The 24,646-nt window shown below is 65.0% G+C and overlaps 4 protein-coding genes across 4 annotated transcripts; 2 read left to right on the top strand and 2 right to left on the bottom strand.

Annotated features, from left to right (window-relative positions):
• Positions 1 to 1,084: 1,084 nt before the first annotated feature.
• APBA3 (amyloid beta precursor protein binding family A member 3) lies at positions 1,085 to 7,108 on the bottom strand (the record flags this gene model as incomplete). Its single annotated transcript, XM_082011004.1, has 10 exons — positions 5,963 to 7,108; positions 5,525 to 5,564; positions 4,948 to 5,093; positions 4,700 to 4,786; positions 3,953 to 4,111; positions 3,415 to 3,594; positions 2,990 to 3,202; positions 2,254 to 2,373; positions 1,308 to 1,448; positions 1,085 to 1,156 (listed from the first exon to the last, which is right to left on the bottom strand). The coding sequence occupies exons 1-10, from the start codon at positions 7,082 to 7,084 to the stop codon at positions 1,085 to 1,087; spliced, it is 2,280 nt and encodes a 759-aa protein (XP_081867130.1). The 5' UTR covers positions 7,085 to 7,108.
• A 238-nt stretch (positions 7,109 to 7,346) lies between these two features.
• MRPL54 (mitochondrial ribosomal protein L54) lies at positions 7,347 to 8,980 on the top strand (the record flags this gene model as incomplete). Its single annotated transcript, XM_082010958.1, has 3 exons — positions 7,347 to 7,422; positions 8,274 to 8,430; positions 8,742 to 8,980. The coding sequence occupies 3 exons, from the start codon at positions 7,347 to 7,349 to the stop codon at positions 8,872 to 8,874; spliced, it is 366 nt and encodes a 121-aa protein (XP_081867084.1). The 3' UTR covers positions 8,875 to 8,980.
• Positions 8,981 to 10,588: 1,608 nt separating this feature from the next.
• On the top strand, positions 10,589 to 16,084 carry LOC309413646 (mucosa-associated lymphoid tissue lymphoma translocation protein 1-like; the record flags this gene model as incomplete). Its single annotated transcript, XM_082010835.1, has 16 exons — positions 10,589 to 10,725; positions 10,951 to 11,117; positions 11,672 to 11,802; positions 11,915 to 12,068; positions 12,404 to 12,582; positions 12,658 to 12,754; positions 12,927 to 12,974; positions 13,069 to 13,104; positions 13,372 to 13,575; positions 13,716 to 13,893; positions 14,170 to 14,244; positions 14,731 to 14,858; positions 14,927 to 15,073; positions 15,344 to 15,501; positions 15,599 to 15,733; positions 15,830 to 16,084. 16 exons carry the CDS (start codon positions 10,589 to 10,591, stop codon positions 16,082 to 16,084), a joined length of 2,229 nt encoding a protein of 742 aa, XP_081866961.1.
• Positions 16,085 to 19,748: 3,664 nt separating this feature from the next.
• Positions 19,749 to 22,792, bottom strand: RAX2 (retina and anterior neural fold homeobox 2; the record flags this gene model as incomplete). The annotated part of the gene is made up of 2 exons (XM_082011075.1): positions 21,984 to 22,792; positions 19,749 to 20,192 (listed from the first exon to the last, which is right to left on the bottom strand). The coding sequence occupies exons 1-2, from the start codon at positions 22,224 to 22,226 to the stop codon at positions 19,749 to 19,751; spliced, it is 687 nt and encodes a 228-aa protein (XP_081867201.1). The 5' UTR covers positions 22,227 to 22,792.
• Between the last annotated feature and the right edge of the window lie 1,854 nt (positions 22,793 to 24,646).

Below are 24,646 nucleotides of genomic sequence, written 5' to 3'. Positions count from 1 at the left end.
CGCCTGCCTCGACAGCCATCGGTGCAGGAATCAGGCTTGGGTTGTGCCAACATCTGGCACTGCAGCGGGCTCAGGGTGTGTGCCCCAGAGCTGAGCATCCTCTGCTGCAGCGCAGCCAGGGCTCCTGAAACACAGGCTCCCATGTTCCCCAAAACTTTTATTTTTACAAGGAAAACAGGCAAAGTCAGGTCAGCACTGCCTCAGCCATAGAGGCCCAGAGACCCACTCATGAAAAGACACCTCACCAGGGGCTGGTCCTTGGGACTCGTGACCCCAAGCTCCCCCGGATGTGGGACTGCACAGTGCCGTGTTCCCTTTCGCTGCGCTGAGGAACAGCCCTGAGGGCTGTGACCCAGTGCCCTGGGGCCAGGCTGTGCGTGCAGAGCGGTTAAAGGCAGCACCGGGGAAAAGCAGAGGTAGCTTTCCAGCCCGGTGCAACAGGTCTAACGGGGAGTTCATTTGCACTCCTGACAGGCCTCTGGCGAAGCCAGGGAGGAGGAGCAGGTACCAAGGGTGCTGCTGCCCTTAAGGCTCAGTCTGGAAGCTGCCGGCCCTGCCTTGGGGATGCCAGTGTGCACCCACGCACTGGTGCGCAACGTCAGCGCTGCTCTGGGGCTGTGCTAGGGCGAGCCCTGGAGCTGTGCTTCCAGCACCATCCCCACAGGGGAAAGGCACCGTCGGTGAGTGTAAAAGCACTGTCTGTAGTGACTGGATGGGGTGACCTATCACGTGGGATCCCCTCTCCTCCGGCCAGCATCAGGCCTAGTTGAGGGACCCTGTGAGGCAGCGGGAGAGGCACCATGCAGGCACCGTGAGGCAGGGAGGGGTGAATGGAGGGGGATGAGGTGCCCAAACCGCAGCACCATAGGCCCTGACACTGCTTAAGCTGGGTATCAGGCTCCCAGAGCCTCCCCCTGTGTCCTGAGTAAAACAGAAGAGGTGCAGGATTAGGCCCTGCTGGGGACCAGAGGGCTCCGATGAGGGCACTGGGGCAGGAGGCAGAGCCTGTCCTGCCCTTGCGGCCCTGAGCTCGCTCCTGCCTGGCCCCAGGCATGTGCAGCGACAGCCGGGCACGGCCGGTGGCTCAGAGGAAGATAGGCTGCTCCTGCCCGGTCAGTAAGCGGTACGTGGAGGCCGGCATGGTCTTGATGTGGACCTAGGCAGAGACGCACAGATCAGCTGGGAGATGCCAAACCCCAGACTGGTGGGTGCTGGGGCAAAGCCCTGAGCCCAGTCTGCTCTGTGTGCAGCCACAGCTGCCTCAGGGCATGGGGCCCCGGCCATCACCCAGCCTGGGCCCACCTCACCTCACTGACTGCCTGTGTGAGGATCTGGATGATCTTCTCATGGGGCGTTGCCACCACACTCTGCCCGTTGATCTCAATGATGCGGTGCCCCACGCGGATGCCACCTCTCTCTGCGATGCCCCCGCGCATTAGGCTGCAGATCTAGGGAGCAGGGAGCGCTGGTAAGATCAGAGCTGTGCCCACAGCCCAAGGCCATGCGCAATCGCCCCCTCGAACACTCTTGTCCCTGCACGCTCCCGGCAAGAGCTCTGGACTTGGGTGCTGTCTTCTCCAGTCCATGGGCATGCAGGAAGGGCAGGGAAGTCCCTCTGCATTGCTGCCACCAGAGCAATATGCTGAGCTGTGTGTGGGGCAAGGGCAACCCGTGGGCTGACAAAGAGCTGAGCTCCCCGCCTCCACCCACTGAACCCTCGTGCTCCCATCAAGCCTGGGCTGCAGAGCCAGAGCTTCTCCCTGGGGCACCAGCTCCTGCGCGCCTGTAGGGTAACCGCGTCTCACTGTGGGGAGTGTTGGTCGCTGCACAATGCAGCCATGCCACTCCCTCCACCACCCACCCACCCCATCAATGCCCACTGGTCTTGGAAATGCTCCTCTCTGCCTTTCCAACGCAGCCACTGTGGAGCATGGAGTGGCTGGGGCACTGGGGACAGCAACAAATATCACTCGGGTCACACCAAGAAAGCCAGGAAGAAAACGCTACCCCAAAACCAAACAGCTAAGGAGTACCAGGAAGATGGATCCAACCACCAGTGCTGCAAGAGAGCTACAAAGAGCCTTTTGCTGTGGCACAGCAGAGCCCTGTGAAACCAGGGCAGGCTCAAGGAGCACTGGAGCTGTGCGCTTGTCCATACGGACACAGCCAGAAGTGTGTCCATCTGCCAGACGGGTGGCTGAAGCCCTCAGCTGACCCCAGCCTGGCTCCGATCCTGTCCCCGTGGACACTCACCACACCGTTCTCAACACAGAAGCCCAGCTGGTACTTGGAGTCGGGGCGCCGGATGACAGCCGTGGTGACAGGGGGACAGTGCACGATATTCAGCATCACCTCTGTCTGGTGCTTCAGCTCCTGGAAGACGGGATGGGGCTTTGTCAGACTTTGGAGAGTTATTCGATGTGGTTGAGAGGGGTGATGCAGCCATGTTGCTCACAGGAGGGCTGAGGATTAGCAACCTGTTTTCAATGGGGAAACTGAGGCACACACAGGGATACTGCCATGCTCAAATTCAGGGAGAAGAACTTATAAATACAGTCCAAGACATCCCACTCTGCCCCTGAGGCCACACTGTCCTTGATTTCAGCTCCTTCCTCCCCTGGAGGTAGGAGATGCAACAGGTTCCATCCAGGACAGGTGCCTGTCTCCTCAGCCACCCTCCTCCTCAGGCAGGGCGCTGGCTGCACCCTGCCACAGCAAGTTTAATCCCCAGCTTTGTCCCTGCCTTGTCACATCCCTTCCTCCCAGGCACTAGAGCAGGGATGGTCACAGCCCACAGGACAGGTATGGCTGCCCACACTCCTGCCCCTCTGTCTCCTATCACCCACCTGCCCCCAAGCCGGGAGCATCGTGGGGGACCCCAGCATTACAGACCCTCCCAGACGTGTTCAGACCTGTGCCCATCTCTGCAGCGCTTGCCCTCCTGCCAGGGTGGGGGCAGGAGGCCACCCCAGGTGCAGCCCTGGCTCACCCGGATGATGCTCTGGCAGGTGGTGAGGGGCAGCCCCACCAGGCTCGTCCCGTTGACAGACATGAGGCGATCGCCAATGCTCAGCTCGCCCGACCTCTCCGCGGGGCCCCCGTGCATCAGGTTGGCAATGACCACTGTGGGCAGGATGGAGCCCCAGCCCGATTCCACGATGGCGATGCCCAGGATCTCCCCCTTCTGCTTCCGGATGCAGACCTGGGGGTAGGGGGGCACAGGTGGGTTATGGTCACCAGAGTCATGGGGCATGTGTCCCACCCCTGGTATGGGTGTCCTGGGCTCACAGCCAGCTGGGATGGGACCCAGTTTTGTAGGGAGGACCTCAGCTGCTTAGGGAGCTGTGGAGGGGATGACACAGAGGTGCCAGTGGGTACCCCACACTGTTCCCACCCCTCCAAAGCAGCTCTTACATCCTTGCAGTTCTCCTGCCGGGAGAAGTGGGACAGCTCTGCATTGTATTGCTCCTGGTCCTCGAGGGCACGGCTGTACTGGCGAGGGCTCAGCTCACTTGGGTTGATGCTGTTGGCCTCCAGGAAGCGCTGGTAGGCCACGCCGAACGCCTGCCCGATGGCCTGAGCGATGATCTGGGCCTGGCGAAAGAGAGGGGCTGTTTGTGCGTATGGCTCAGGCCCTACGGTCTCATGGCCAAACTGGAGCCAACAGCTGCCAGCACCCTGCCATGCCCAGCACAGGCACTGTGCCCTGGGAGCTCCAGGACATCCTGCTCCTTCCTTGCCTGAATAGGCCCCTTTACGGTGCCAATCCTCCCCGCTTTTCTCGCTGGGCCCCTCTATGTAGCAGAGGTGCTCAGGCTGGGCTCCTTCCCCCACTCTGTCCTTGGCAGGAGCCCCCAGCACAGAGACCCAGAGCACCCCGCCCTCACAGCAAGATGGGGCCCGGGACCCCAATGCCACCCTGCCCTCCCAAGGGACTTGTGTGTTGGCTCACATCGGCTGAGTGGAAGACGTGGCAGATCATCTTGTAGAGCCGCTTCTCCTCTGCCACCTCCGACCGCTGAGGCAGTTTCCGGCGCGCCATGAGCACCACGAGGGAGCCGATGTCAGCGATGTAGGAGATGGTCTGGAGGGAGTGATCCATCATGGCCTCCTGGCAAGGGGGACACGGGCAGAGACGTTCAGCCCTCCCCAGCCCGATGTGCCCTGTGGGCAGCCTGCGAGCCAGCCAGGCACCACCACAAGCAGGAAGGGTTTGTGTTCAGATGCCACCACGCTGGGATGCAGCTCAAATGCCTGGCACACACTGGGCAGAAACCATGTCTACACTAAAAGGTACAAACAGCTCCTTCAGTCAACGACTCATCCACGTCTCTGGGTGCTGCCAGGGCACAAGACAGCTCTTTCCTCTTACTATAAAGTGGAAACTAATCCCGAGGCAAAGAGCTACGGAAATTTGATGCCTAGGTTGCCTGGATCTTGGTCTGGGAACCCAGCAGCTCCCGTTAGGCACAGTTTGCATGAGAAACCTTGTCCAGCCATGCAGACAGCCGAGGGACACAACACATCTACATGGGATGGCTGCAGAATGCCATGTCTCCTCCCAGACACGTGTCCTGGCCCATAAGCCATCCTTGGGCACGACCCCACCAGCATGCACACAAAGCAGAGATCCCAAGGCCAAACAAGAAGGTTTCAGCAGTCCCCAAGGCCATGTCGATGCTCCTGTTCCCCCTCTTACCTGCGTATCAGCTGTGAGCACCTTGATCCTCTGTGTGGAGACAAACAGATCCACCTCTGTCATGGGCTGGGACTCCCCCTCTGGTGCCTGCAGAACAAAGTGCCCAGGAGAGGTCACTGCTGCTGGCAAGGACTTCTCTGGGTCCCTGCCCCACAGCCAGGAGGTCCTGCTGGGCAGGGCCTGAGCACTGCCCCACGCCCACAAGGGGCCAGGCTGGTGGCAGTCATGCCCCCCTAACCCTCCTGCACCTTGATCCTGTCCACTGCCTCCTGGGCTTGTGCCATGCGGACGCTGGTTGGGGGGTTCCTCTCTGAGACTAGCTGCGTGGAGCCCAGGTACTTTGCCCCAAAAATCACACCATCCAGCAGATCCTCTGGGTCGCAAGGGCCTGGAACTGAAGCATCAGAAGGGACTAAGCCAGGGCTGGTCCCCCCACCTCTGAAAACTGGGGGTACCAACTCCTACTGCCTGTTAGCTGCATTCCTACACACAGAGATCGGCTTGTGGCATCAACAGGGGATCAACTCTGACTGCAGGGCTGCTTCCCCCTTCCCTCGGGCACACCGTGGCATCCCTTCTCCATTCCCAAGCCTGAGCATCCCACCTCCCTGATCCCTGAAGCACCCCCATCTGCTCAGTGAAGGGCAAGCTGTGATTGAACAAGCCAACCCGGAGTCTGCAGCCATGTTCCCAGCCTGTGTGTGCAGAGCAGGGCGCTCCCTCCCTGGCTGGGGCCCCTGGCCACCCCACATTCGGGGTCAGAGCAGGAGGCGGTGGGTCAGGACTCCTGGGTGCTTTTGCTGCTCAAACATAGAAGCAACTCACCCTCTTTGAAGGCCGGGCAGGAGGATGGGGGTTCCCTGTTCTGCAAAGCAACAAGAGAGCAGGTGAGGCTCTGGTTGGGATCCCAGGGATTCAGGCTGCCCCTGGAGCACTGGGACAGTGAGGGCAGAGCATTCTGAGGCTGGTGGGGCGGTGCAGGGTCCTGGGGCTGGAGGGTTGTTTGGACCCACCAGCCTCTTCCCTGGGGCTTGTACAGATCAGACAGTCTTGCAAATAGCCCCCTGCATTCAGGGCAGCAGGAGCCAAAGCCAGTACCAAGGGTCTTGTACTGGCACCCCAGCAGCATGAGGCCCTGTAAGACCTGAGGAGAAAACATCCCTGGCTCCCCTTTACCCCCACCCAAAATCCCACAAGGGAGCAGAGCCGAGGCACGTCCTGGCTTGCCACGGCGCTGCCACAGCCTGTGCACAATGCACTCACGGTCACGCTGCCTTGGAGTGGCTGCTCTGCCTCTGGGGCTGGAGCAGGAGGCAGGGCCACCCAGGCCAGCTCCACGGAACCCTCCCGATTGCTCTCGCAGGCGGAGTCGACCTCACAGAGCCCCTCTCCATAACGCCAGCCACAGGAAGGTCCTTCCTCTGAGCTCTCCAGCCTCCCCAGCCCTTCATGCTTCTCCACAGCATCTGGTTCCTCCCAAGCCTGCAGCATCTCCAGGTTGGTCTCAGCCAGGATGTCAGAGCGGGCCAAGGGCATCTCGGTGCTGGCCTCGGGCAGCCCACCCTCGCAGCACAAGAGGCTCAGCAAGTCCTCCCGGTCAGCCTCAGCAAACAGCAGGCCGTGGCAGGGCCGGGAGCAGGCCGAGTGCTGGACACAGCAGGGCCGTGTCTCCAGGCCCTGGCCCGTGGCCACGTGCAGCGGGCAGGGCCGACACTTGCCCTGGCACTCCCCGTAGCTCGGCCGGGCCTGCTTGCCCACCAGAGGGGCTGTGCCAGTCCTCGAGGAAGGCAGTGGGCCCCACTCTGAGGTGGGTGTGTGGTCGCAGAGGCTGGGGTCGAGGGTCTCGAGCTGGGCCAGCAGGCCTTGGATCTCCGAGGGTTCATCATCTGCATCCTTGGTCCTGCCTAGGCGGGCGCTGACCTCGGAGGCCTCATCCAGCTCCATGCCTGTTGGGTCACTGCTGCTGGGGGCCTGCGGGTGTCCTGTGTCCCGAGGGGTGCTTCCAGCCCCGGGTTTCCAGTCAGCAGAGCCCTGCAGCCCTGCAGTCACAGCCTCCTCTTCCATCTCTCTTCCTAAGTCCCGGCAAAGCTCAGTTTGTCCGCCCCCGCCTCCTTTGAGGTCCGAGGCTGAAGCAGGCCTCGAGCTGGGCCCCAGACCCCTCCGCTGACCCTCGGGGACGGGCAGATCCTGCCCGGAGCCGCAGCCCGGAAGCAGGGCGATGAATGGGGACCCCTCCGGCTGCCCGTCACCCACACGGAGCTCAGGGGCGTCAGGCCGCACCGCAGGCCCTTCCTCCATGTCCATGGCCGGCGGCTCCGGGGCCCCGTCACTGCCGAGAGCAGGGGCGGAGGGCGCGCCCGCCTGGAAGCCCACGCTGCTCTCCATGGCGTCGCTCCGGCGCGCAGCGCGGGAGAGGTCGCCCTGGGCGGGGAAAAGGCCTTGGGGAGTGGTCCGGGGGGCCAGGGCCAGCGCTGCCGGCACCGGCTCGCCCCGCTGGCGGCCGCCCGGGCCGTGCGGATCCACTCGCTGCCGGCGCCGCCGCCCGGGTAACAGGCGGTACCGCCGCGGCCGCTTCCGCGCGCCGCCGCCGCGCATGCGCGGTCCGGCCGCGGCCGCCCCTTCCCGGCGTGCCCCGCGGCGCGCCAGCATGGCTGCCCGGGTGCTGCTGCGGGTGGCGCGGGTGGCCCTGCCCGGCCCGGCCCGCGGCTACGCCAAGAAGCCGGGTGAGCCTCGTCCCGCGGCTCCGGCCCGTGCCGCCGCCCGTGCCCCCTGCCCCGGGGCCGGTTCCGCGTCCCTCACCCCCCGCCTTCGGCCCCGTGTCCCGCGACCCCCCGGCCTTGTCCCCGGGCCCTCCCCAGTGGCAGCCTCGTCCCCTCCTCCCGGGGCTTCGCCCCGTGTCCCTTGCCCCCAGCCCTGCGTCCCTTGCCCCAGCTGCCTTCTTCACGCCCCGCGCCCCCCCGTGCCGCGTCCCCTGCCCCGGCCCGCGTTCCCGGCCCCAGTGCTGCTGCAGCCCGCGGTGGCCGTGTTCCTCCCCCGCGCTTGTCTCCTGCCCTGACTGAGCCTCCGGCAGAGAATCACAGAATCCTTGGGTCGGAAGGGATCTTTCAAGATCATTTAGTCCAATCCCTTGCCATGAGCAGGGGCATCTTCAACTAGAGCAGGTTGCTCAGAGCCCTGTCCAACCTGACCTGGAATGTTTCCAGGGATGAGGCATCGACCACCTCTCTGGGCAACCTGGACCAGGGTTTCATCACCCTCATTGTCAAAAGTTTCTTCCTTAGATCTAGTCAAAATCTGCCCTCTTTTAGTTTAAAACCGTTATCCCTTGTCCTATCACAACAGGCCCTGCTAAAAAGTCTGTCCCAGTCTTTCTTACCAGCCCCTTTCAGTGCTGGCAGGCTGCAGTAAGGCCTTCCCGGAGCCTTCTTCAGACTGAACAACCCCAACTCTCCCAGCCTGTCCTCACAGCAGAGCTGTTCCAGCCCTCTGATCATTTTTGTGGCCGTCCTTTCCTCACCTGCATCTCTGTCTCCCTGTCACATCCCCTGTCTTGACCATGCACTTGTCCCTGCAGCTATGAAGTCCAAGGGCAAGAACGTGCCGAAGGAGGGGCTGAAGGGGCCGGAGGTGTGCACGGACCCCATCATGCTCACCACCTACGCCATGGGGGTCAATTACTTCAAGGACGGCCCGGAGGTGGCCCTGAAGCCCGACTCTGAGTACCCTGACTGGTAAGTGGTGCCCAGCTCCCCTTGCTGTGTGCAGAAGGGGGGTCCCTCCTGGGGTGCCCACCCCGACAGAGGTGCCATCCCAGAGGCACAGATGAGTGTAGGAGAGACAGGGAACTGTTCTGGGAGGAGGAAAACTGCCGCTCTGCAGCCCAGAGACCTTCCCCGAGGGCAAGGGGAGAAGAGCAGGCTGCACTGTGTATGTGGTAGGTGAGGGGTCTGCACATCCTGGTCATACACCTCCATCGCTGCGACTCGTGCTTGTCCCTTTGCACTCCCTGCCACAGCCTCACATCCTCTGCATTCGCCCCCAGGCTCTTTAAGATCCACCTTGGGCCGCCCAAGAAGCTGGAGGAGCTGGACCCCAACTCGATTGAGTATTGGAGGCGTCTGCGGAAGTACAACACGTGGCACCGCAACAGGCTGAAGAAGGGCAAGAAGCTGTAGGCGCTGCAGAGCTCGGGGTCTGAGGGCTGCCCTGAGTGCCAGCATGAGTGGTGCTGGGACCAGCTCTGCTTTCGGTCTCTTCTTCTTGCTATAAACTAATAATAAATCTCTGGTGAGGCTTATGCCTGTTACAGAGGCTGTGGCAAACCCAGGTCCTTGGCAAGCTCGGTGCGGGTCCTGCCTCGTGCCAGGGGCTGGTGAGGAGCTGAGGCAATACAGGCCACAAATTCTCAGTGTATTTGCTAAAAGAGAAGCTTGACTTTTTGCTCATAGAGGGAGGCTGTGCCACCAAACAGGTCCTGCTTGGTGCTCTGTCACAATCTGCACTGCAATGGCTGGGGCTTAAGGGCCCTTACGGGGTGGCATATGGTGTGTTTGGGGTGGGGAATGACTCCACTGGTGTCGCTGTGTCCCCTGAGGGGGCTTTGGGGGGCTGAGCAGCTTGTGCTCCCCGGGGGTGGGAGGACAGGGGCCAGGCATGGGCAGTGCTGCGGGGGCAGCAGGCGAGGTGAGGGGGGGGACAGTGGATCCTCGCTGTGCCAGCCCCATGCCGTACTCTTGCTTCCTCCTGCGGTAGCGAAGGGGCAGCCGCTGCTGGGACACTGGGATCCACTGGCTTGGCTGGGCTGTGTGATGAAGGCAGAGTCTTCCCTGCAAGGACCTTCTGCAAGGTCCTCCTGCAGCAAGGAAGGGGAGATGGAGCCACTGTCCGGCCCAGCAGCATCCCCAGTGCCCTGCGGCAGGGGCCGGGGCCAGGGGCCATGCCCTGCTCCCCCGGGGGGCTGTGGGGAGACTGGGCTGGCAGCTGCAGTGCCCACACGCCATGGCACAGGAAGAGGCGGAGGAAAGCAGAAGTGCCGTGCTGTGGTGCAGCGGGGCTGGGCGAGATTTTGGGTTGAACCGTCATTTCCTCTGCGTGGGCCTCAGTGTGTACCCTCGGAGCTGACGGGGCTCAGGCCAGGCTGTATCCAGCGGTGAGTGCCCTGTTTCTGCTGTGCCCGTTCTGCAGCTTGCGCTCCCCTTGCCACCCCAGCCCCTCAAATCCAGCAGCAGGTGAGCAGAGGGGGCACCTGAGTCCCTGCCCTCCGTCTTGGAGTCCTCTGTCCCCTCCCCTAACCCCCTCTGTGGGCTCCTTGTCGTGGCCCAACAGGGCTCATGCTGGCTCTGGAGCCACCACCCAGGGGCCTGGTGAGGGGGCTGCTGCCAGCCCACTGGGGTGTCTGCCAGAAGGAGAGGGGTCACTGGGCTCAGCCCTCTGTGATGGGCCCTGTTCTCTGTGTCCCCTGAAGTGACAGAGAAGGTGACAGGGGACATCCCCTCTTTCCACCTCCATCCCATGAAGATCCCTGTCCTGGGGCTGGGCTCTTCGCCCAAGGGCAGGGGGTGAGCGGGGTCCCCTGTGCCACTGTCACGGCTCTTGTCCTCCAGGCATGGAGGGGGAACTTGTGTCATTGCTGGCTGGCTGCCGGCAGACAGATCCAGCAGTGCTGCCTGGCCAGCTCCCAGCACCTCCCCGGGGATGCCAAAGCCCTCCTGAGCTCCCGTGGGGAGGTGACCCAAGTCTGGCAAGCTCGTGCTGGTGCTCTCCCTCCTGAGCCACCCTGTGCCTGGCCAGAGCAGCGCCTGGCGGTGTCCGGTGGGGCACAGGTGCCTGTCACACCATCACCCACTGACGGTTGTGCCCTCTGCGTCCCCAGACAGGGGCTGGGACGGGATGGGGGACTGGAGCATGTCCATCGGCTCACTGGGCGAGGAGGTGGTGGCCCGGCTCTGCGAGCTCCTGGATAATGTCAGCCAGGGCTGGCGCAAGCTGGCCGAGGTGGCCGGGGCAGAGAAACGCTTCAAGTGCAGGTAAGGGGAGGGGGGGCCATCTCCGGGGGTCTGTCCCCCACTGGGTGGCAAAATGCACATGGGCACAGCCCTGCCATGGGCTGAGCGAGGGGCACGCGGGTCCCCCAGCCACACCGTTGTGGCCACAGCCTGGGCTGTGGGCGCTGCTGAGTCCCCCGGCAGGGGTCCCTGTCCTCCCCAGGGGGGAGGTGGGCTGCGGTGCTGAGTGCTGCGGGTGCCTTGCAGCGCAGAGGAGCTGGAGATGTGCTCGCTGAAGGTGCTGGAGCCCCGCGGCAGCCCCACGCAGTGCCTGCTGCAGCTCCTGGCTGAGCGTGACTGCACCCTCAAGTACCTGCAGGGCTGCCTGGAGAGGATGGGGCACTCGCAGGCCTGCCAGGTCCTCAGCAGCGCCGGTAGGGATGGGCAGCGGCGTCCCACGGGGCCTGGAGAGGGCTCAGCAGAAGGAAAGCAGGGGGAGATGAAGAGCAGCTCTTCCTGCTGGTGGTCTTGCTCTGGGGAGCGGGGCCCTGGGCAGGGTGGGGTGGGTGCAGGAGGGTGAGAAAGGATGAGATGTGGTGTGATGGGATGGGGGAGCAGGCGATGGAATGTGGTGGGACAGGTTGTGATGGGACAAGAAAGGATGGGATGGAACAGGGTGGGACAGTGTATGATGGGACAAGGTGGGATGGGAGACGGTGGAGCAGAGTGGGGTGGGATATGATGGGACTGGATGAGATGGGGTGGGTAGGATGGCACTGAATGGGACAAGGTAGGATGAGATGGGTGGGACAGGACAGAGGGGTGGGACATGGTGTGATAGGATGGGGTGGGATAGGAGAGGACAGGCTGTTGTGGGTGGGTGTGGGAGGTTATGATGGCCAGGATGGGACTGGATGTGGTGGGATGGTGTGGGACGGTGTGGGACGAGGGTCTCAGCCAGCCCAGGCTGGTCTCTCCTCTCCCACAGTCCAGGACATGATCCGCATCACGGTGCAGCCGGAGTCACAGGTGGTGACGGAGGGGACGCGGGTGTCCCTGACCTGCTGGGCGACCGGCCCCCCGGGGCTCGCGTACCAGTGGTTCTGCGGGAAGCAGGAGGTGAGGTCCTGCCGTGCCACACAGAGCAGGGCCCCCGAGCCGCGTCCATGGCCAGGGCACCCAGACGGGTGGGAAGGAGCCCCTGACACCTTGGCCCCGTCATGTCTCGTAGGTGTTTGGTGCCACAGCCCCGGAGCTGGTGATTGACACGGCCACCCCGCCAGGCCAGCCCGAGTGGTACATCTGCCGGGTGAACTGCGGGACCGCCTTTGCCTTCTCCAGGTGGGCCCGCGTCCAGGTGGAGAAGAGCAGCAGCCCCAGCTCAGGTGGGCCCCGAGATCTGCATCCCCGGGCTGGCACCCGTGGGGCACCACTTGTCCCGTCGAGACCAGGGTGGCTCCCGTAGGTCGTTACTCACCCCATCGGGAGTGGGGTGGCTCCCGTAGGGCATCACTTGCCGTGTCGCACCCTGGCTCAGCCGCGAGGGTCTCTGGGCTTGCTGGGGTGACGGTGCCGAATGCCCTGTGTCCTCCTCGTGCCCACTGGCTCATGCCACCTGTGGGTGCCAGGACCTGCAGGTGAGGGACCTGGGGTCTGGGGGCAGCTTGGCGGAGCCCTGCTGTGGCTGGGTGCTGGATTTGCTGCCCCGTCCCCTCCCCAGTTAGCGGTTACTGCCCAACCATAGTGGGGCTGCAGATCCTGCGGCAGCCGCAGCCGTGCCATCTGGCCGAGGGCGACACGCTGGTGCTGGAGTGCAGAGCCGCTGGCAACCCCCCGCCGCAGTACCAGTGGTTCAGGAACCGATGCCCCGTGGAAGGCGCGCAGGCACCCCGGCTCCAGGTATGGCAGGACCCCCGGCGCGGCACGGCGCGGCACGGCACGCCACCCCAGCTGCCCACTCCGTGCTGCCGGCAGGTGAAGCTGGTGACAACAGCTGAGCGGGGCAGCTACTCCTGCCTTGTGTTCAACCTCTTCCACGAGGTGTGGAGCCAGGAAGTGGACGTGGAGATCGGTGAGGGCCCCAGGCAAACCTCCGTGGCCCCCGCCGCCACATGAGGTGTCCTGGCTCTGCTCTGCTCCCCCATGAAGCCCTCCCATGGCTGCCCTGTGGTTCTGGGGGGCTTCAGCCTGCGCCGGCAGATGCTGCCACGCACAGGGCTCCCTGACTCCCCCCTTTGCCGCAGGCCCACGGCTCTTTGCCTCCGGAGGCTCCTGGCAGGAGGGGGATGGAGGTAGGTGGGGGCAGAGCGGGCAGGTCCCCGCTGCTCTGCCCGCCGCGCTCCCCAGGCGCTGCAGGGCTGTGGCACAGCGCTTCTCTCCTCCCAGGCTCCCCGGAGCACGGCAGCCCCAGCCAGCTGTACGGTAAGAGCCTGCGCAGGAGGGGTTGGTGGCCCTGTGGGGCTGTGACTGTCCCCAGTGTCACCCCGTGAGGCTCTGCTCGGCCAGGGGTGCGTTGGGTACGGCACGCTGGGAAGAGCGGACCAGCGAGGCAGGGACGCCCACAGGGCACCCTGGTACGCAGGGACAGCGCTGCTGGCCACAACAGCGTGTCACCTCCGGGCTGAAGTCAGCGGGGACAGCAGGAGCGTCCTGCTCCGTCCCCAGCGCCTCCCTCTCTCGTCCTGGCAGCCACCGACAAAGTGGCCCTGCTGATTGGCAACATGCACTACCTGCACCACAAGCAGCTGAAGGCACCCATGGTGGACGTGCACGCCCTCAGCGCCCTCCTCCGCCAGCTCGACTTCAAGGTGGTCTCGCTGCTGGACCTGTGCAAGGCCGAGATGCAGATGGCTGTCGAAGAGTTCCTCCTCCTCCTCGACCAGGGTGTTTATGGTGCGGCGGCACCCGCCAGGGCGGCTCCAGCGGGGGGGAGCTGGGGGGTTTTGTGCTGGCGGGGTCTTGGGGGGCGGCTGGGCAAGAAGCAGGCACCAGCAGGGCAAGGGATGTCATCTGCTCTCCGCTGCTCCCGGCAGGTTTGCTCTACTACGCTGGGCACGGCTATGAAAATTTCGGCAACAGCTTCATGGTGCCCATCGACGCGCCCAGCTCCTACACCTCAGCCCACTGCCTGTGCGTGCAGCGGGTGCTGCGGAGCATGCAGCAGCGCCGCACCGGCCTCAACGTCTTCCTGCTCGACATGTGCCGCAAGAGGTGACACGGCCCCGGCCACCAGCCTGGCGACAAGATGCCACACCGGGAGGTCCCGGCACAGGGGAGGCCGTGGGTGCTGATTCCCGGGGGAGCAGAGCGGGGCTTGACAAAGTGATGCTTTGGATGCCCCAAAGCATCCCCGCCCCAGCTGAGCCCGCCGACGCCACAATGGGTGGGCAGGGGGACATGGGGCAGCCCCCGGTGTCTGAGGTGCCTTGGGGTGGGTTTTGGGGGGGTGGGGGCCCCCAGCTCTGCCCAGCAGCACTTCTTTCACAGGAACCTCAACGACGACGTCATCCCGCAGGTTGGAGCGCTGCAGGTCACGGCCAACATCGTCTTCGGCTACGCCACGTGGGTCCCCTCCCCACCGCTCCCTGGCTTGGGCAGTGGGGCTGCATTTCCCTCCCTGGCCCAAGCAGGGCCGGGGCTCAGCCCCCCGCCCTGGCTCAGCCCCATTTGCACCCATGTCCTCCCACCCCATATTGGCAGTGTCACTCCCCCCAGTCGATGCCGGAGGTGGTGGGCGAGTGGCAGCCCCTGGTCCCTTACAGGGCAGGGAGATGCCCACGGTGCGGCTCAGCTTCAGGCAGCACCCGAGGGGATTAAGCCCCGAGGCTGCTCCGGAGCACAGGGATTTGGGCTGAGATGCTTTAAGCATCCAGCATCCAGGCGCAGCTCCCACCTCTCCCCGGCACAGTGGCCGGATGGGTCGATGGGGGCGGGTGGAGCGGTGGGCACCTGTCTCTGCTTCCCCAGGGGTGTCACCCCGCGGGGGGCTGGTTCCCAGGGGAGTTATCTGAGCCCGTGACGGAGCCGACCGCTGCCCCGGCCCTGCAGGTGCGCAGACGCTGAAGCCTACGAGCTGAGCGAGGGCGAGCTCTCCAACGGCATCTTCGTCACCTTCCTCAAGCGCTGGCTGCTGGAGGATGAAAAGATCACAGTGCTGCTGGACAAGGTGGCCGAGGGTGAGTGGGGAGCAGCAGGGGACAGCGGCCCCGCAGCGGCCCCCACCGACCCCCCGTCCCCTCCGCAGACATGGGCACTCTGGAGATCACACGGGGCCGGCAGGCGCTGGAGCTCCGCAGCAACCTCTCAGAGAGACGAGCTCTGACGGACCCCATCCGCCCTCCGGGCCGGGACGAGTCCTCCGCCAGGAACCTGCAGTGGGCCAAGGCTCATGGTGAGGGTCGTGGCCACCCCATCCGGAGCTGGCACCTGGGGAAGGGGACGGTGCTGATTTGCATGGAGAGGAGGCGCGGCAGCACCTTGCTGGGCTTCTCCCACCCCGGGGGAGAGAAACCGCCAACGCAGAGCTGCCAGCCTGGTAGAAGGAACATCATGTCGGCATCCCCGCGCCGGGGTGACCCTGGTGGTCACCTCACCCATGGGTGCAGTTCTGTCTCTGAGCACGTGCAGGTCCCAGCCCCGTGCTCACTGTCCCCCCTCCCAGTCTTGCCGGAGAGCCAGCACCTCCACTTCGACTGCGGCGTCACCGTCCAGCTGGGCTTCGCCGCCGAGTTCTCCAACATCATGATCATCTACACCCGCGTGGTGGCCACTCCTGGGGACATCACCAAGTGTGAGGCCAAGCTCACTGACATACCTGAGGTGGGAGTGGGTTGCCGAAGCCCACACTGGGGCAATGCTGGGGAATAGGGTGGGGGGACCCACGGTGGTTTCCACGGCTGGATGCTGTCCGTGGCAGGAGCTGGACGTGGACCTCAAGTGCACCAACAAGGAGAGCCCAGAGGAGGTGGGCAGCCCGCTGGCACCCGCCTGGAGCCTCGGCTGCCCCTCCTGCTGCCTCTACAGCCGCCTCTGTGGCTTGCAGAAACTTCGGGTAAGAGCCGCACCGGGCAGGGGGCCAGTGCCGGGAGTACAGCACGGCCACAGCCGTGGCCCAGGACAGGTGCCCATGCCGCCGGTGCCCCCACAGCAGGAGCTGGTGTTCACCGTCTGCCTGCAGTACCGCTACCGCGGCATGGACGACTTCGTGGAGGAGAGGCGGTCGGTGAGCGTGGGGAAGCCACTCATCGCCAAGCTCAACCTGCGGCTGGCGGCCTCCCCCTCGCTGCCCGGCAGCCCCCTCTCCACCTCCCGCCCTGGGAGCTGGGGGGTGGCAGGGAGCGCCTGGGTCAACACCCCCGAGGAGAACCTGAGCCCCGAGGTCCCCGGCTCCCACGCCCTGTAGAGGGCTGGCGCAGCTACCCCCTTGTCACCGCAGTGCCCGGGGGCCGCGGCTGTCCTGCTGGGGGCCGGGGCCGGGGTGACGTGGGCGGAGGTGGCTGCCGGGGTGGGGTAAGCCCCATCCTGGCCTGTGCCAGGGGGCGTGGGGCTCGCTGGGACCCCTGGCACAGGGGACTGGGGCTTGGTGATGTCATTGCCAGCCCCAAGTACCCTGGGGTAGCAGTGCCAGCCCCATGTCCCAGGGCAGTGCCAGCCCCACGTCCCCTGTCACAGCACTGCCAGCCCCATGTCCCAGGGCAGTGCCAGCCCCACGTCCCCTGTCACGGCACTGCCAGCCCCATGTCCCAGGGCAGTGCCAGCCCCACGATCCCTGTCACGGCACTGCCAGCCCCATGTCCCAGGGCAGTGCCAGCCCCACGTCCCCTGTCACGGCACTGCCAGCCCCATGTCCCAGGGCAGTGCCAGCCCCACGTCCCCTGTCACAGCACTGCCAGCCCCATGTCCCAGGGCAGTGCCAGCCCCACGTCCCCTGTCACGGCACTGCCAGCCCCATGTCCCAGGGCAGTGCCAGCCCCACGTCCCCTGTCACAGCACTGCCAGCCCCATGTCCCAGGGCAGTGCCAGCCCCACGTCCCCTGTCACGGCACTGCCAGCCCCATGTCCCAGGGCAGTGCCAGCCCCACGATCCCTGTCACGGCACTGCCAGCCCCATGTCCCAGGGCAGTGCCAGCCCCACGTCCCCTGTCACGGCACTGCCAGCCCCATGTCCCAGGGCAGTGCCAGCCCCACGTCCCCTGTCACGGCACTGCCAGCCCCATGTCCCAGGGCAGTGCCAGCCCCACGACCCCTGTCACGGCACTGCCAGCCCCATGTCCCAGGGCAGTGCCAGCCCCACGTCCCCTGTCACGGCACTGCCAGCCCCATGTCCCAGGGCAGTGCCAGCCCCACGACCCCTGTCACGGCACTGCCAGCCCCATGTCCCAGGGCAGTGCCAGCCCAGACCCCGCAGCTCAGCTGGCGCAAGGCGTCGCGCCGGGGCAGGGTTGGGTTTGTTCGGGCCTAGGAGAAATAGAGAGAAATAAGCAGATTAGGGGGCAAATCCCATAGGAGGGGATTAGAGGGAGTGGGAGCAGGAGGACTCCTGCTCTGCCATGAGAGGCTAGGAGAACCCCTCCGGTGCTCCCAGTAGCACCCAGTCCTCCCAGTATAACCTCAGGCACAAGACTGTGCCAGCCCCATCTGGGCAGCGAGCAATTTTAGGACAGGATTGGGATCTCGGGGGGAAAAGACGCTTTTTTGCGTGGATTTTTCCCAAACGTGGCCCCACGTGCCGGCGGCTGCAGATGATGCGGGGCGTGCTGCCCGGGTCTCGGCTGGGGAAAGCACAAATAAAGAAGGATGGGCAGGCGGCTCGGCGCTCCTACGGCGTTCCTGCATCTTTCTGGGCCGGAAGTTCTACCCGTTTCTGCACCAAGTGCGGTGCGCGACACCGGGGTGCCTGCGGGAGGGAAGGGGCAGCCGACCCCTCCAGCGAGGGTACCCCGACATCCCCTGCCATAATGCCCTGGGAGTCCGCCGGTTAATGCATGCAAATTAGCTCATTTAAATAATTCACATAACCCCCAGCCCCAGGGGCCCAGGGAGACGCATCCTCACCCCGGGGCCTCTCCGCGCCCTCGCTTTCGGGTGGCGGTTGCAAGATTGTGGGGGAGCATCCTCGCCCCAATTAGGCTCCGATCAAACAGGTCGGGGGTGCCGAGCCCCCCGCTCTCCGCGCCAGCCGGCTTTTGTTGGCGCTCGGGAGGCCGAGGGGTGCCCCGGGCTGGCGCCAGCCGCGGCAATTATGTCATGTGAAAAGTGCAGCCCCCATTGAGCGTGTCCCTTCCCCCGGATCAAACCCCATTACTTCCGCGGCCTTTGCTTCATTATCTCCCCGCCGGAGCAGCCTCTGCCGGGGCCGCTTCACCTCGGCCCGGGCCCATTAGCCAGGCTGGGGAGCCGGGGGAGCATCGATTATGCATTTAATGGGTTGTTAAAGGTTTAATTGTCACTAACGAAGCAGACGAGCAGCAGCAGCCGGGGGACGGGGGACAAGGAGAAGGGTCTCGCCAGGGTCAGTGCCTCGCCTGGCCCAGTGGCAACCCGGCGGGTCCCGCCTGACCCCGGGGCTGTGGGACGTCAGAGTCCAGCCCCGGGGCTGTCGGACCCGAGTGAGAACCCCGGGGGTGGGGGGCTACAGCCGGGGGTGCTGGCGCTGAGCGGGGCCGTGGGGACACGGGGAGGATGGGGCTCACCTCGCTTCCCCGGGGACCCAGGGCACCCCAGGGGCCTGGAGCGCACCAGGACACCCCGGGGATGCGCGGCACCCGCTCGCCTGGGGCTGAGCCCCCGTCTCTCCTTGTCCCGGCTGTGCTGCACCTCAAAGCCGCCGCAGGCTCAGCTCCCTCTGCCCTCGCCGCCATCGTGAGGGGGCCCGTGACGCTGGCTGTGCCCCGAGCGCCGGCGGGCAGGCAGGGTCCCCGTGGGGCTGCAGAGGGGACCCCGGGGACGTGGCACCTCGCCACCGCCGCCCTGCTCCCACCCGGCAGGAACCACTGGCAAGGGGTGAACGGGCCTTGGCGCAGCCCGCTGCCCCCGGCCGTGGGGACCCCAGGGCTCCTGGCCGGCCACCTCCTCTCACCGGCCCTGTCTGGGGAGCAGGGGGTCCCGCTGCCGCCCACCCTCCCCCCGAAACAATTACGGCAGCTTTGTGCCACCAACATGTGGCCGGGCGGGCACCGCTGGGGAGCAATTAGGGCGGGTGGCGGGCGCAGCCCCCGAGGGGTGGCCGAGCAGATGCCCGCTGACAGGCCGCCGAGGACGCGGCGCGGCACAAAGCCGACCCTGGCCCAGAGCCGGGGCTGGGCCAGGTCACCCGTGCCTGGGTCCGGCCCCAGCCCCGCACGCAACAGCCCGCGGGAGCGGTGCGGGAAGGTGCCCGGGGACGGTGCTCCCGTGTCCCCCCCAGAAAGCTCCTTCCTGGCAGAGGCTCCGCGGCCCCAGCGCGCTGACGAGCGGCACGACAAACGAGCGGGCAGGGCCCCGGCAGCACCCGACTCCAGCACGCAGCAGCCATTCAGCTTATCTCTTTACTCACGATACAACCATCTTCTTGGTGCCGGCGCATCTACCAGCACAACCGGCGTCGTGCCCCGACATGGCTAAAAAAATCCCCCCAAGTACTCCCTATGAAACTAGAGCTTTTCTGTTCAGTTTTGTTTAAATCTGCAGCATTAAAAAAAAATATTAATAATGGGAAGGGGTGGGGGGAAAGGAGGTGTCCGACTGTGGGTGGTGGGTGGCCCGGCAGCTAGGTCGGATGCCGAAGCCTTGGCCGGATGCCCAAGCCTTGGCCGGATCCGCAGCCCGGGCTGGTGCCTTGGCAAGGCAGGGGAGCCGTGGGCGGCTGCTGGGGTGCTCCCCCACGGCAGGGTCCCGCCAGCGCCCCCGCTCACTCCCCCGCCACCGGCGGTGCTGGCTCGGCAGGGGGAAGATGCAGCCTGGCATCCCTGCCCCGCACGGGCTTTGGTCCTGCTGAGCATCCCACCGTCACCCCGTCGCCTGCCCCGGGGCCGAGCTGACGCCAGGGGCAGGGACCGGGAGCTGGCGGGTCCGGAGGGGAGCGTTCATCAAATGGGCTGCCAGGTCTTGTCAATGGTCTGAATGTGCTCCTTGGCTTTCATGCGGAGCGAGGCGATGCTGGAGCTCCTCTGGTCCACCTCCTCCAGCGGGTACTTGTCCACAAAGGTGGTGCCGCACTGGTAGGGTGCGGGGGCCATGGGCTGCATGCCCTGCGCCATTGGCGGGGGGGTGTTGAGGAAGGAGTGCCCACCGTAGGGGGGCTGCAGGGCCTGGGGGGCTCCCATGAAGCCGGGGATGCTGTGGACCGTGGTGGCGCTGGAGATGGGGGACGTCAGCCATGGGTCAAGCGGAAGGGAGTTGCTCATGGGCCCCACGTTGGGGGCCATGGGGGGCCGGTTGAAGGAGAGCACGGGGGTGTCGTGGAGCTTCATGGAGCTGGCCTCCATCTTCTCCTGCCGCCTCCACTTGGCTCGTCGGTTCTGGAACCAGACCTGTGAGGTGAGAGCCAGGGTGAGCCCCACCGTGCCCAGCTGGTCCCTCACAGCATACCCCACATGCCGTGCCCCATGTGGGATGCCCCACATGCTGTGCCCCATGCAGGGTGCCCCACACAGGGTGCTCCAGGTGGGGATGTCCCGTATTGGGTATCCCATCCCACACAGGGTCTCCTGTGTGTTGGGTCACACGTGGGGTGCCCCGCAGGGCTCCAGAAATCCCCAGCACACCATGCACCTCTGCCAAACCTCTCCCGCAAATCCCAGAGACTGAGGGCATCTCCAAGGTGTGGAGGGCGAGAGGTGGCACTGTGCAGCCCCTGCCCTCGCTGCTCCACGGGGAGGTGCACCCCAGCCCCGCAAATACCCACGCAGTCCTCAGTATAACGTTATCTATCTGGCCTTGAAAAGCTCCTCGGTAAAAGCTTTTAGAAACCAAACTACCACGGTTGCCCCAAAACCCAGCAGGAACGAGAGGCACCGGCGAGCCAAGCCCAGGGCTGACGTCTCGCCCTGTGGGAGCTGCCCATTGGAGCGCTGGTCCCCGTGTCCCCAGAGCCGTCGGCAGCATGGGGCACGGCTGTCTGCCGCACGACGCGAAGGGGGAGTAAAGGTGGGCTGGGCTGAGACGGGGATGTCTCGCATGGGCTGGTCACAGTTGTTTTTGGACTCTGGGCTATACTGGTGCAAACTTTGTGTCCAAAGAAGAGAAACGAAGCTGGGGAGGCATCTGGAGCACAAATCTGATGAGGAGCGGCCGAGGGAACTGGGGGTGTTCAGTCTGGAGAAGAGGAGGCTGAGGGGAGCCCTCATCGCTCTCCACAACTACCTGAGAGGGGGTTGTGGTGAGGTGGGTGTTGGTCTCTTCTCCCAAGTAATCAGCGATAGGATGAGAGGAAATGGCCTCAAGTTGTGCCAGGGGAGGTTTAGATTGGATATTAGGAAAAATTTCTTCACTGAAAGGGCTGTCAACCACCGGAACAGGCTGCCCATGGAAGTGGCTGAGTCCCCATCCCTGGAGATATTTAGAAGACATGTAGATGTGGTGTTTAGGGACATGGTTTAGTGGTGGACTTGGCAGTGCTGGGTTAATGGTTGGACTCGATCTTAAAGGTCTTTTCCAACCTAAATGATTCTGTGACTCTATGAAAGTGGTTGTTGCTCAAAGAGCGTGGCAGAGGTGTCCCTGCGGCCTGGACGGCCTCAGAAAAAATTGCATTTTCTTGGACTGGGGCTGAGGCCTGGGAAACTTGGTTCATTTGTACAAGGATTACTGCCTTGCTTCGCAGCAGGCTTGTCACCGCTTCTACTCCCTGACACTTTCCCTCGCCCCAGTCTCTCCCTGTCGATCCCAGGGGCGGTGGGGACCAGACTGGCGGGACCCCAGGCTCTTCCCCAGGCTGCACCTTCACCCCGCAGAGCCTTCTCCTGCAGCCCAGGGAGCGACACTCCCCCAGAACCGCCCCGCTCCAACAAGCCTAAAACCCCCAAATCTTGTGCTTTCCTGGCCCTAAGGACCTGGAAGCGCTCACCAGGAGCTGAGGTGTGGCTGCTTTCCCGTGGGATCAGCTGGAGGGATGGCAGCAGCCACCAGCAGCAGGGGAAAAAAAAAATCTCTAAAACCCATCTTCCTGCCCAAACGGAGCCTCTGGCACGTGGGCTGAACTGGGACCTCCTGGGGCCGATGGAGCTGGGAGCAGAGGAGAGCTCTCCAGGGCTGGGGTGGTCCCTCTGCCACCGCCCAGGGGACAGGTCCGGGGTGCCGGGGCCACCGGGCGTCCTCCCTACCTGCACGCGGACCTCGGGGAGGTTGACCTTCATGGCCAGCTCCTCGCGGCTGTAGACGTCGGGGTAGTGGGACTTCTCGAAGGCGCGCTCCAGCTCGTGCAGCTGGTAGGTGGTGAAGGTGGTGCGGTTCCTCCGGTGTTTCTTCTTGGGCTGCTCCTCCTCGGCAGCGGCTGGTGGGGTGCCCTCACCGTCCCCCGGCTTCCGCAGCTCGCCCAGGTCCCCCTCGCACTTATTCAGGAACATGGTGGCACCTGTGAGGGGACCGTGGGGGTTAGCCGGGGTGTGGGGATGTTGGACCCCCCCATGCAAGCCCAGGCCAGGGGCAGGCGGGCGGGAGGATGGGGCAGCCCCAGAAACAGGTTACGCAAAGGCGTAATCCTCTCTTCTGCTGCAGCGCTGCCTTGGGGCGCAGCGCCCCGGGGACCCTGCCCTGGGCACCCTGTGCTCGGCTCCACGGCGAGGTGCGACCAGGCCAATGCACCCACCCGAAGTGAAAACTCAAATTTCAGCTAAAGGCGAGGTTTTTATGAAAGCGCCGTCACTGGGAGCCGACCCGACCTCCCCCCTGCCCCGGCGTGGAGGGGAGCAAGCCCTGGTCAGCCCCCTCCTTCCAGCCCAGCTCCTGTCCTCCAGCCCCTCTTCCCCATCGGCCACGAGTCCGGCCCCGAAGTGCTGGAGGACCCAGAGTCAGTCCCCAGTGAGGCTGGGGCGAGCCAGCACCGTCCCCCGGCTAATAACCTTTTTTCTGCACGCTTATAAGCATTTTCAACCCTTGTGACGTTTCATCTTTAAGCTTTTTATCCGGCATCTGAAACCTTCCTGCAGTAGTTGCTGGGGATTAAGGGTCCCTTTCTGCCGCGAGGATGTAGGCAAACATGGAAACGGGGCAGAAAGCTGCAATCCTGGGGCACTTCTGCTGAGGGGAAGGTGCTGCATCGCCCAGATACGCCGGCAGAAATTCGGCTAACGCCCAGATGGGTGTGGGGAGGGAGGAGGAACGTCGGTTAATTCCAGGAGAGAATAAATGGGGAGCCCGAGAGGGCGGCGTGCAGCGGGCAGCGCGGGTGAGAGCGGGCGTCTGCAGCAGCCGCGCGTCTGTGCGCGTACGGGGACGTGCGCGGCGTGCGGCCTGCCCAGGCGGGTAGCTGCGGGGTGCCCGGGGTGCGTGCGCGGGAGGGCGCGCGTGCGGCGGACTGAGCGTGGGGTGGAACGCGTGAAACGCAGTGTAGGCGCGTGTGCGCAGGGCTGCGTCTGCCTGTGCAGGGCAGCTTGTGCCGAGTGCCCGCTGCGTGCGGTGCGTGCAGTGCAGCAGCAGCGTGCAGTGCCCAGGGTGCAGTGTTTGTGTGCCATGCGCGCAGCACGTACCACGCAACGTCTGCACGTGCAGCATGCAGGGTACAGCGTACGCGCGCAGTGCGTGCAGTGCATGCGCGCGAGTGCCATGTGTGCAACGTGTTCAGGGTGTGCACAATGTGTAGGCACAGCGTGAATCTGCACAGTATCCGTGGGGATGCAGTGCGTGCAGCGTGTGTGCAGTGTCTGCATGGTGCATGCAGTGCACGCGGTGCGTGTCGCGGAGGCGCATGCAGAGCGTGCAGCACACACTATGCGGTGCAGTGAACACTGTGCGTGCAGGTGTGCAGCACGTGCAGTGTCCATGTGTGCAGTGTGTGCAGCACACCCAGCCGGTGCAGTGCGCGCCCAGTGCCTGTCAGTGCTGCGTCCGGTGACTCTGCAGCGCTCGGGGCGTGGGTGTGCAGCGTGTGCAGGCTGTGCGGCGCGTGCAGTGCAGCGGGCACAGCATGTGTAGTGCAGGCAGTGCGTGCCCAGACGCCACGCACGCCGTGTGTGCAGTGCACGGGGCTCACGGTGTGTGTTGCCCGAGCAGCGTGCGCGGTACATGCACAGGGGCTGCGTGCAGCGCGCGCGGTGTGTGTGCAGTACTGTGTGTGCAGCGTGTGTGCGGCGTCAGCATGTGCGGCTTTGGGAGCTGCTGGCCCCCCAAGGCGCCCCACGGCCCCTTGCGGGGTGTCCTGTAGCGCCGGGGGCTCTGGCCGGCTCCGGTCTGTCCCTGCTGCCGCAGGGGGCTGCGGCCGTGGGCTGACCCGCAGGGAGCCGTGGGCTGGGCGCTGTGCCCCGGGGTGTCCCGGGGCCAGGGCGAGTGGGTGCTGGGGGGAGCAGGGTCCCGTTGTCACTGTGCAAGTATTGTGGCGTGTCCTGGGGCTGGGGACACAGGGCGAGGACGGGGTCCTGCTCTCAACTCACCCTCTTTTCATTTGTGCAGCTCCGCACCTGCAAGGAGAGGGGAGAGGGGATGAGCCCCCAGAGCCCCCAGAGCCCCAGAGCCCCCGCAGCCCCCACCTGTGGCATGGACCACCCAAGGGACCCAGCACCCCGTCAGGACCCCCTGACCACACTGCCCAGCCATGTCCCACGGCCCCACGGGGCAGTGGGGGGGGCTGGGGCTGGGGCTGGGGTGGGATTGGAGGGGGCTGGGGCGATGGGGACGGGCGAGGTGGGCACTGGGGGGGACAGGTGAGAGGGGGCACCGGGGTGCCTGGGGATAAGATGGGGCAAGTGGGAGGAGAGGAGATGTGGGGCAGTGGGGGGGAACAGGGATGAGGTGTGGTGATGGGGGTCAGGGCCGGGGCTGGGGCAGCCCC

The sequence above is a fragment of the Phaethon aethereus genome (genome assembly GCF_964289735.1).
Source record: "Phaethon aethereus genome assembly, chromosome: 26".
NCBI lineage: Eukaryota > Metazoa > Chordata > Aves > Phaethontiformes > Phaethontidae > Phaethon > Phaethon aethereus.
The sequence above is the reverse complement of the archived record's forward strand: the minus strand, read 5'-3'. Positions and strand labels throughout refer to the sequence as shown.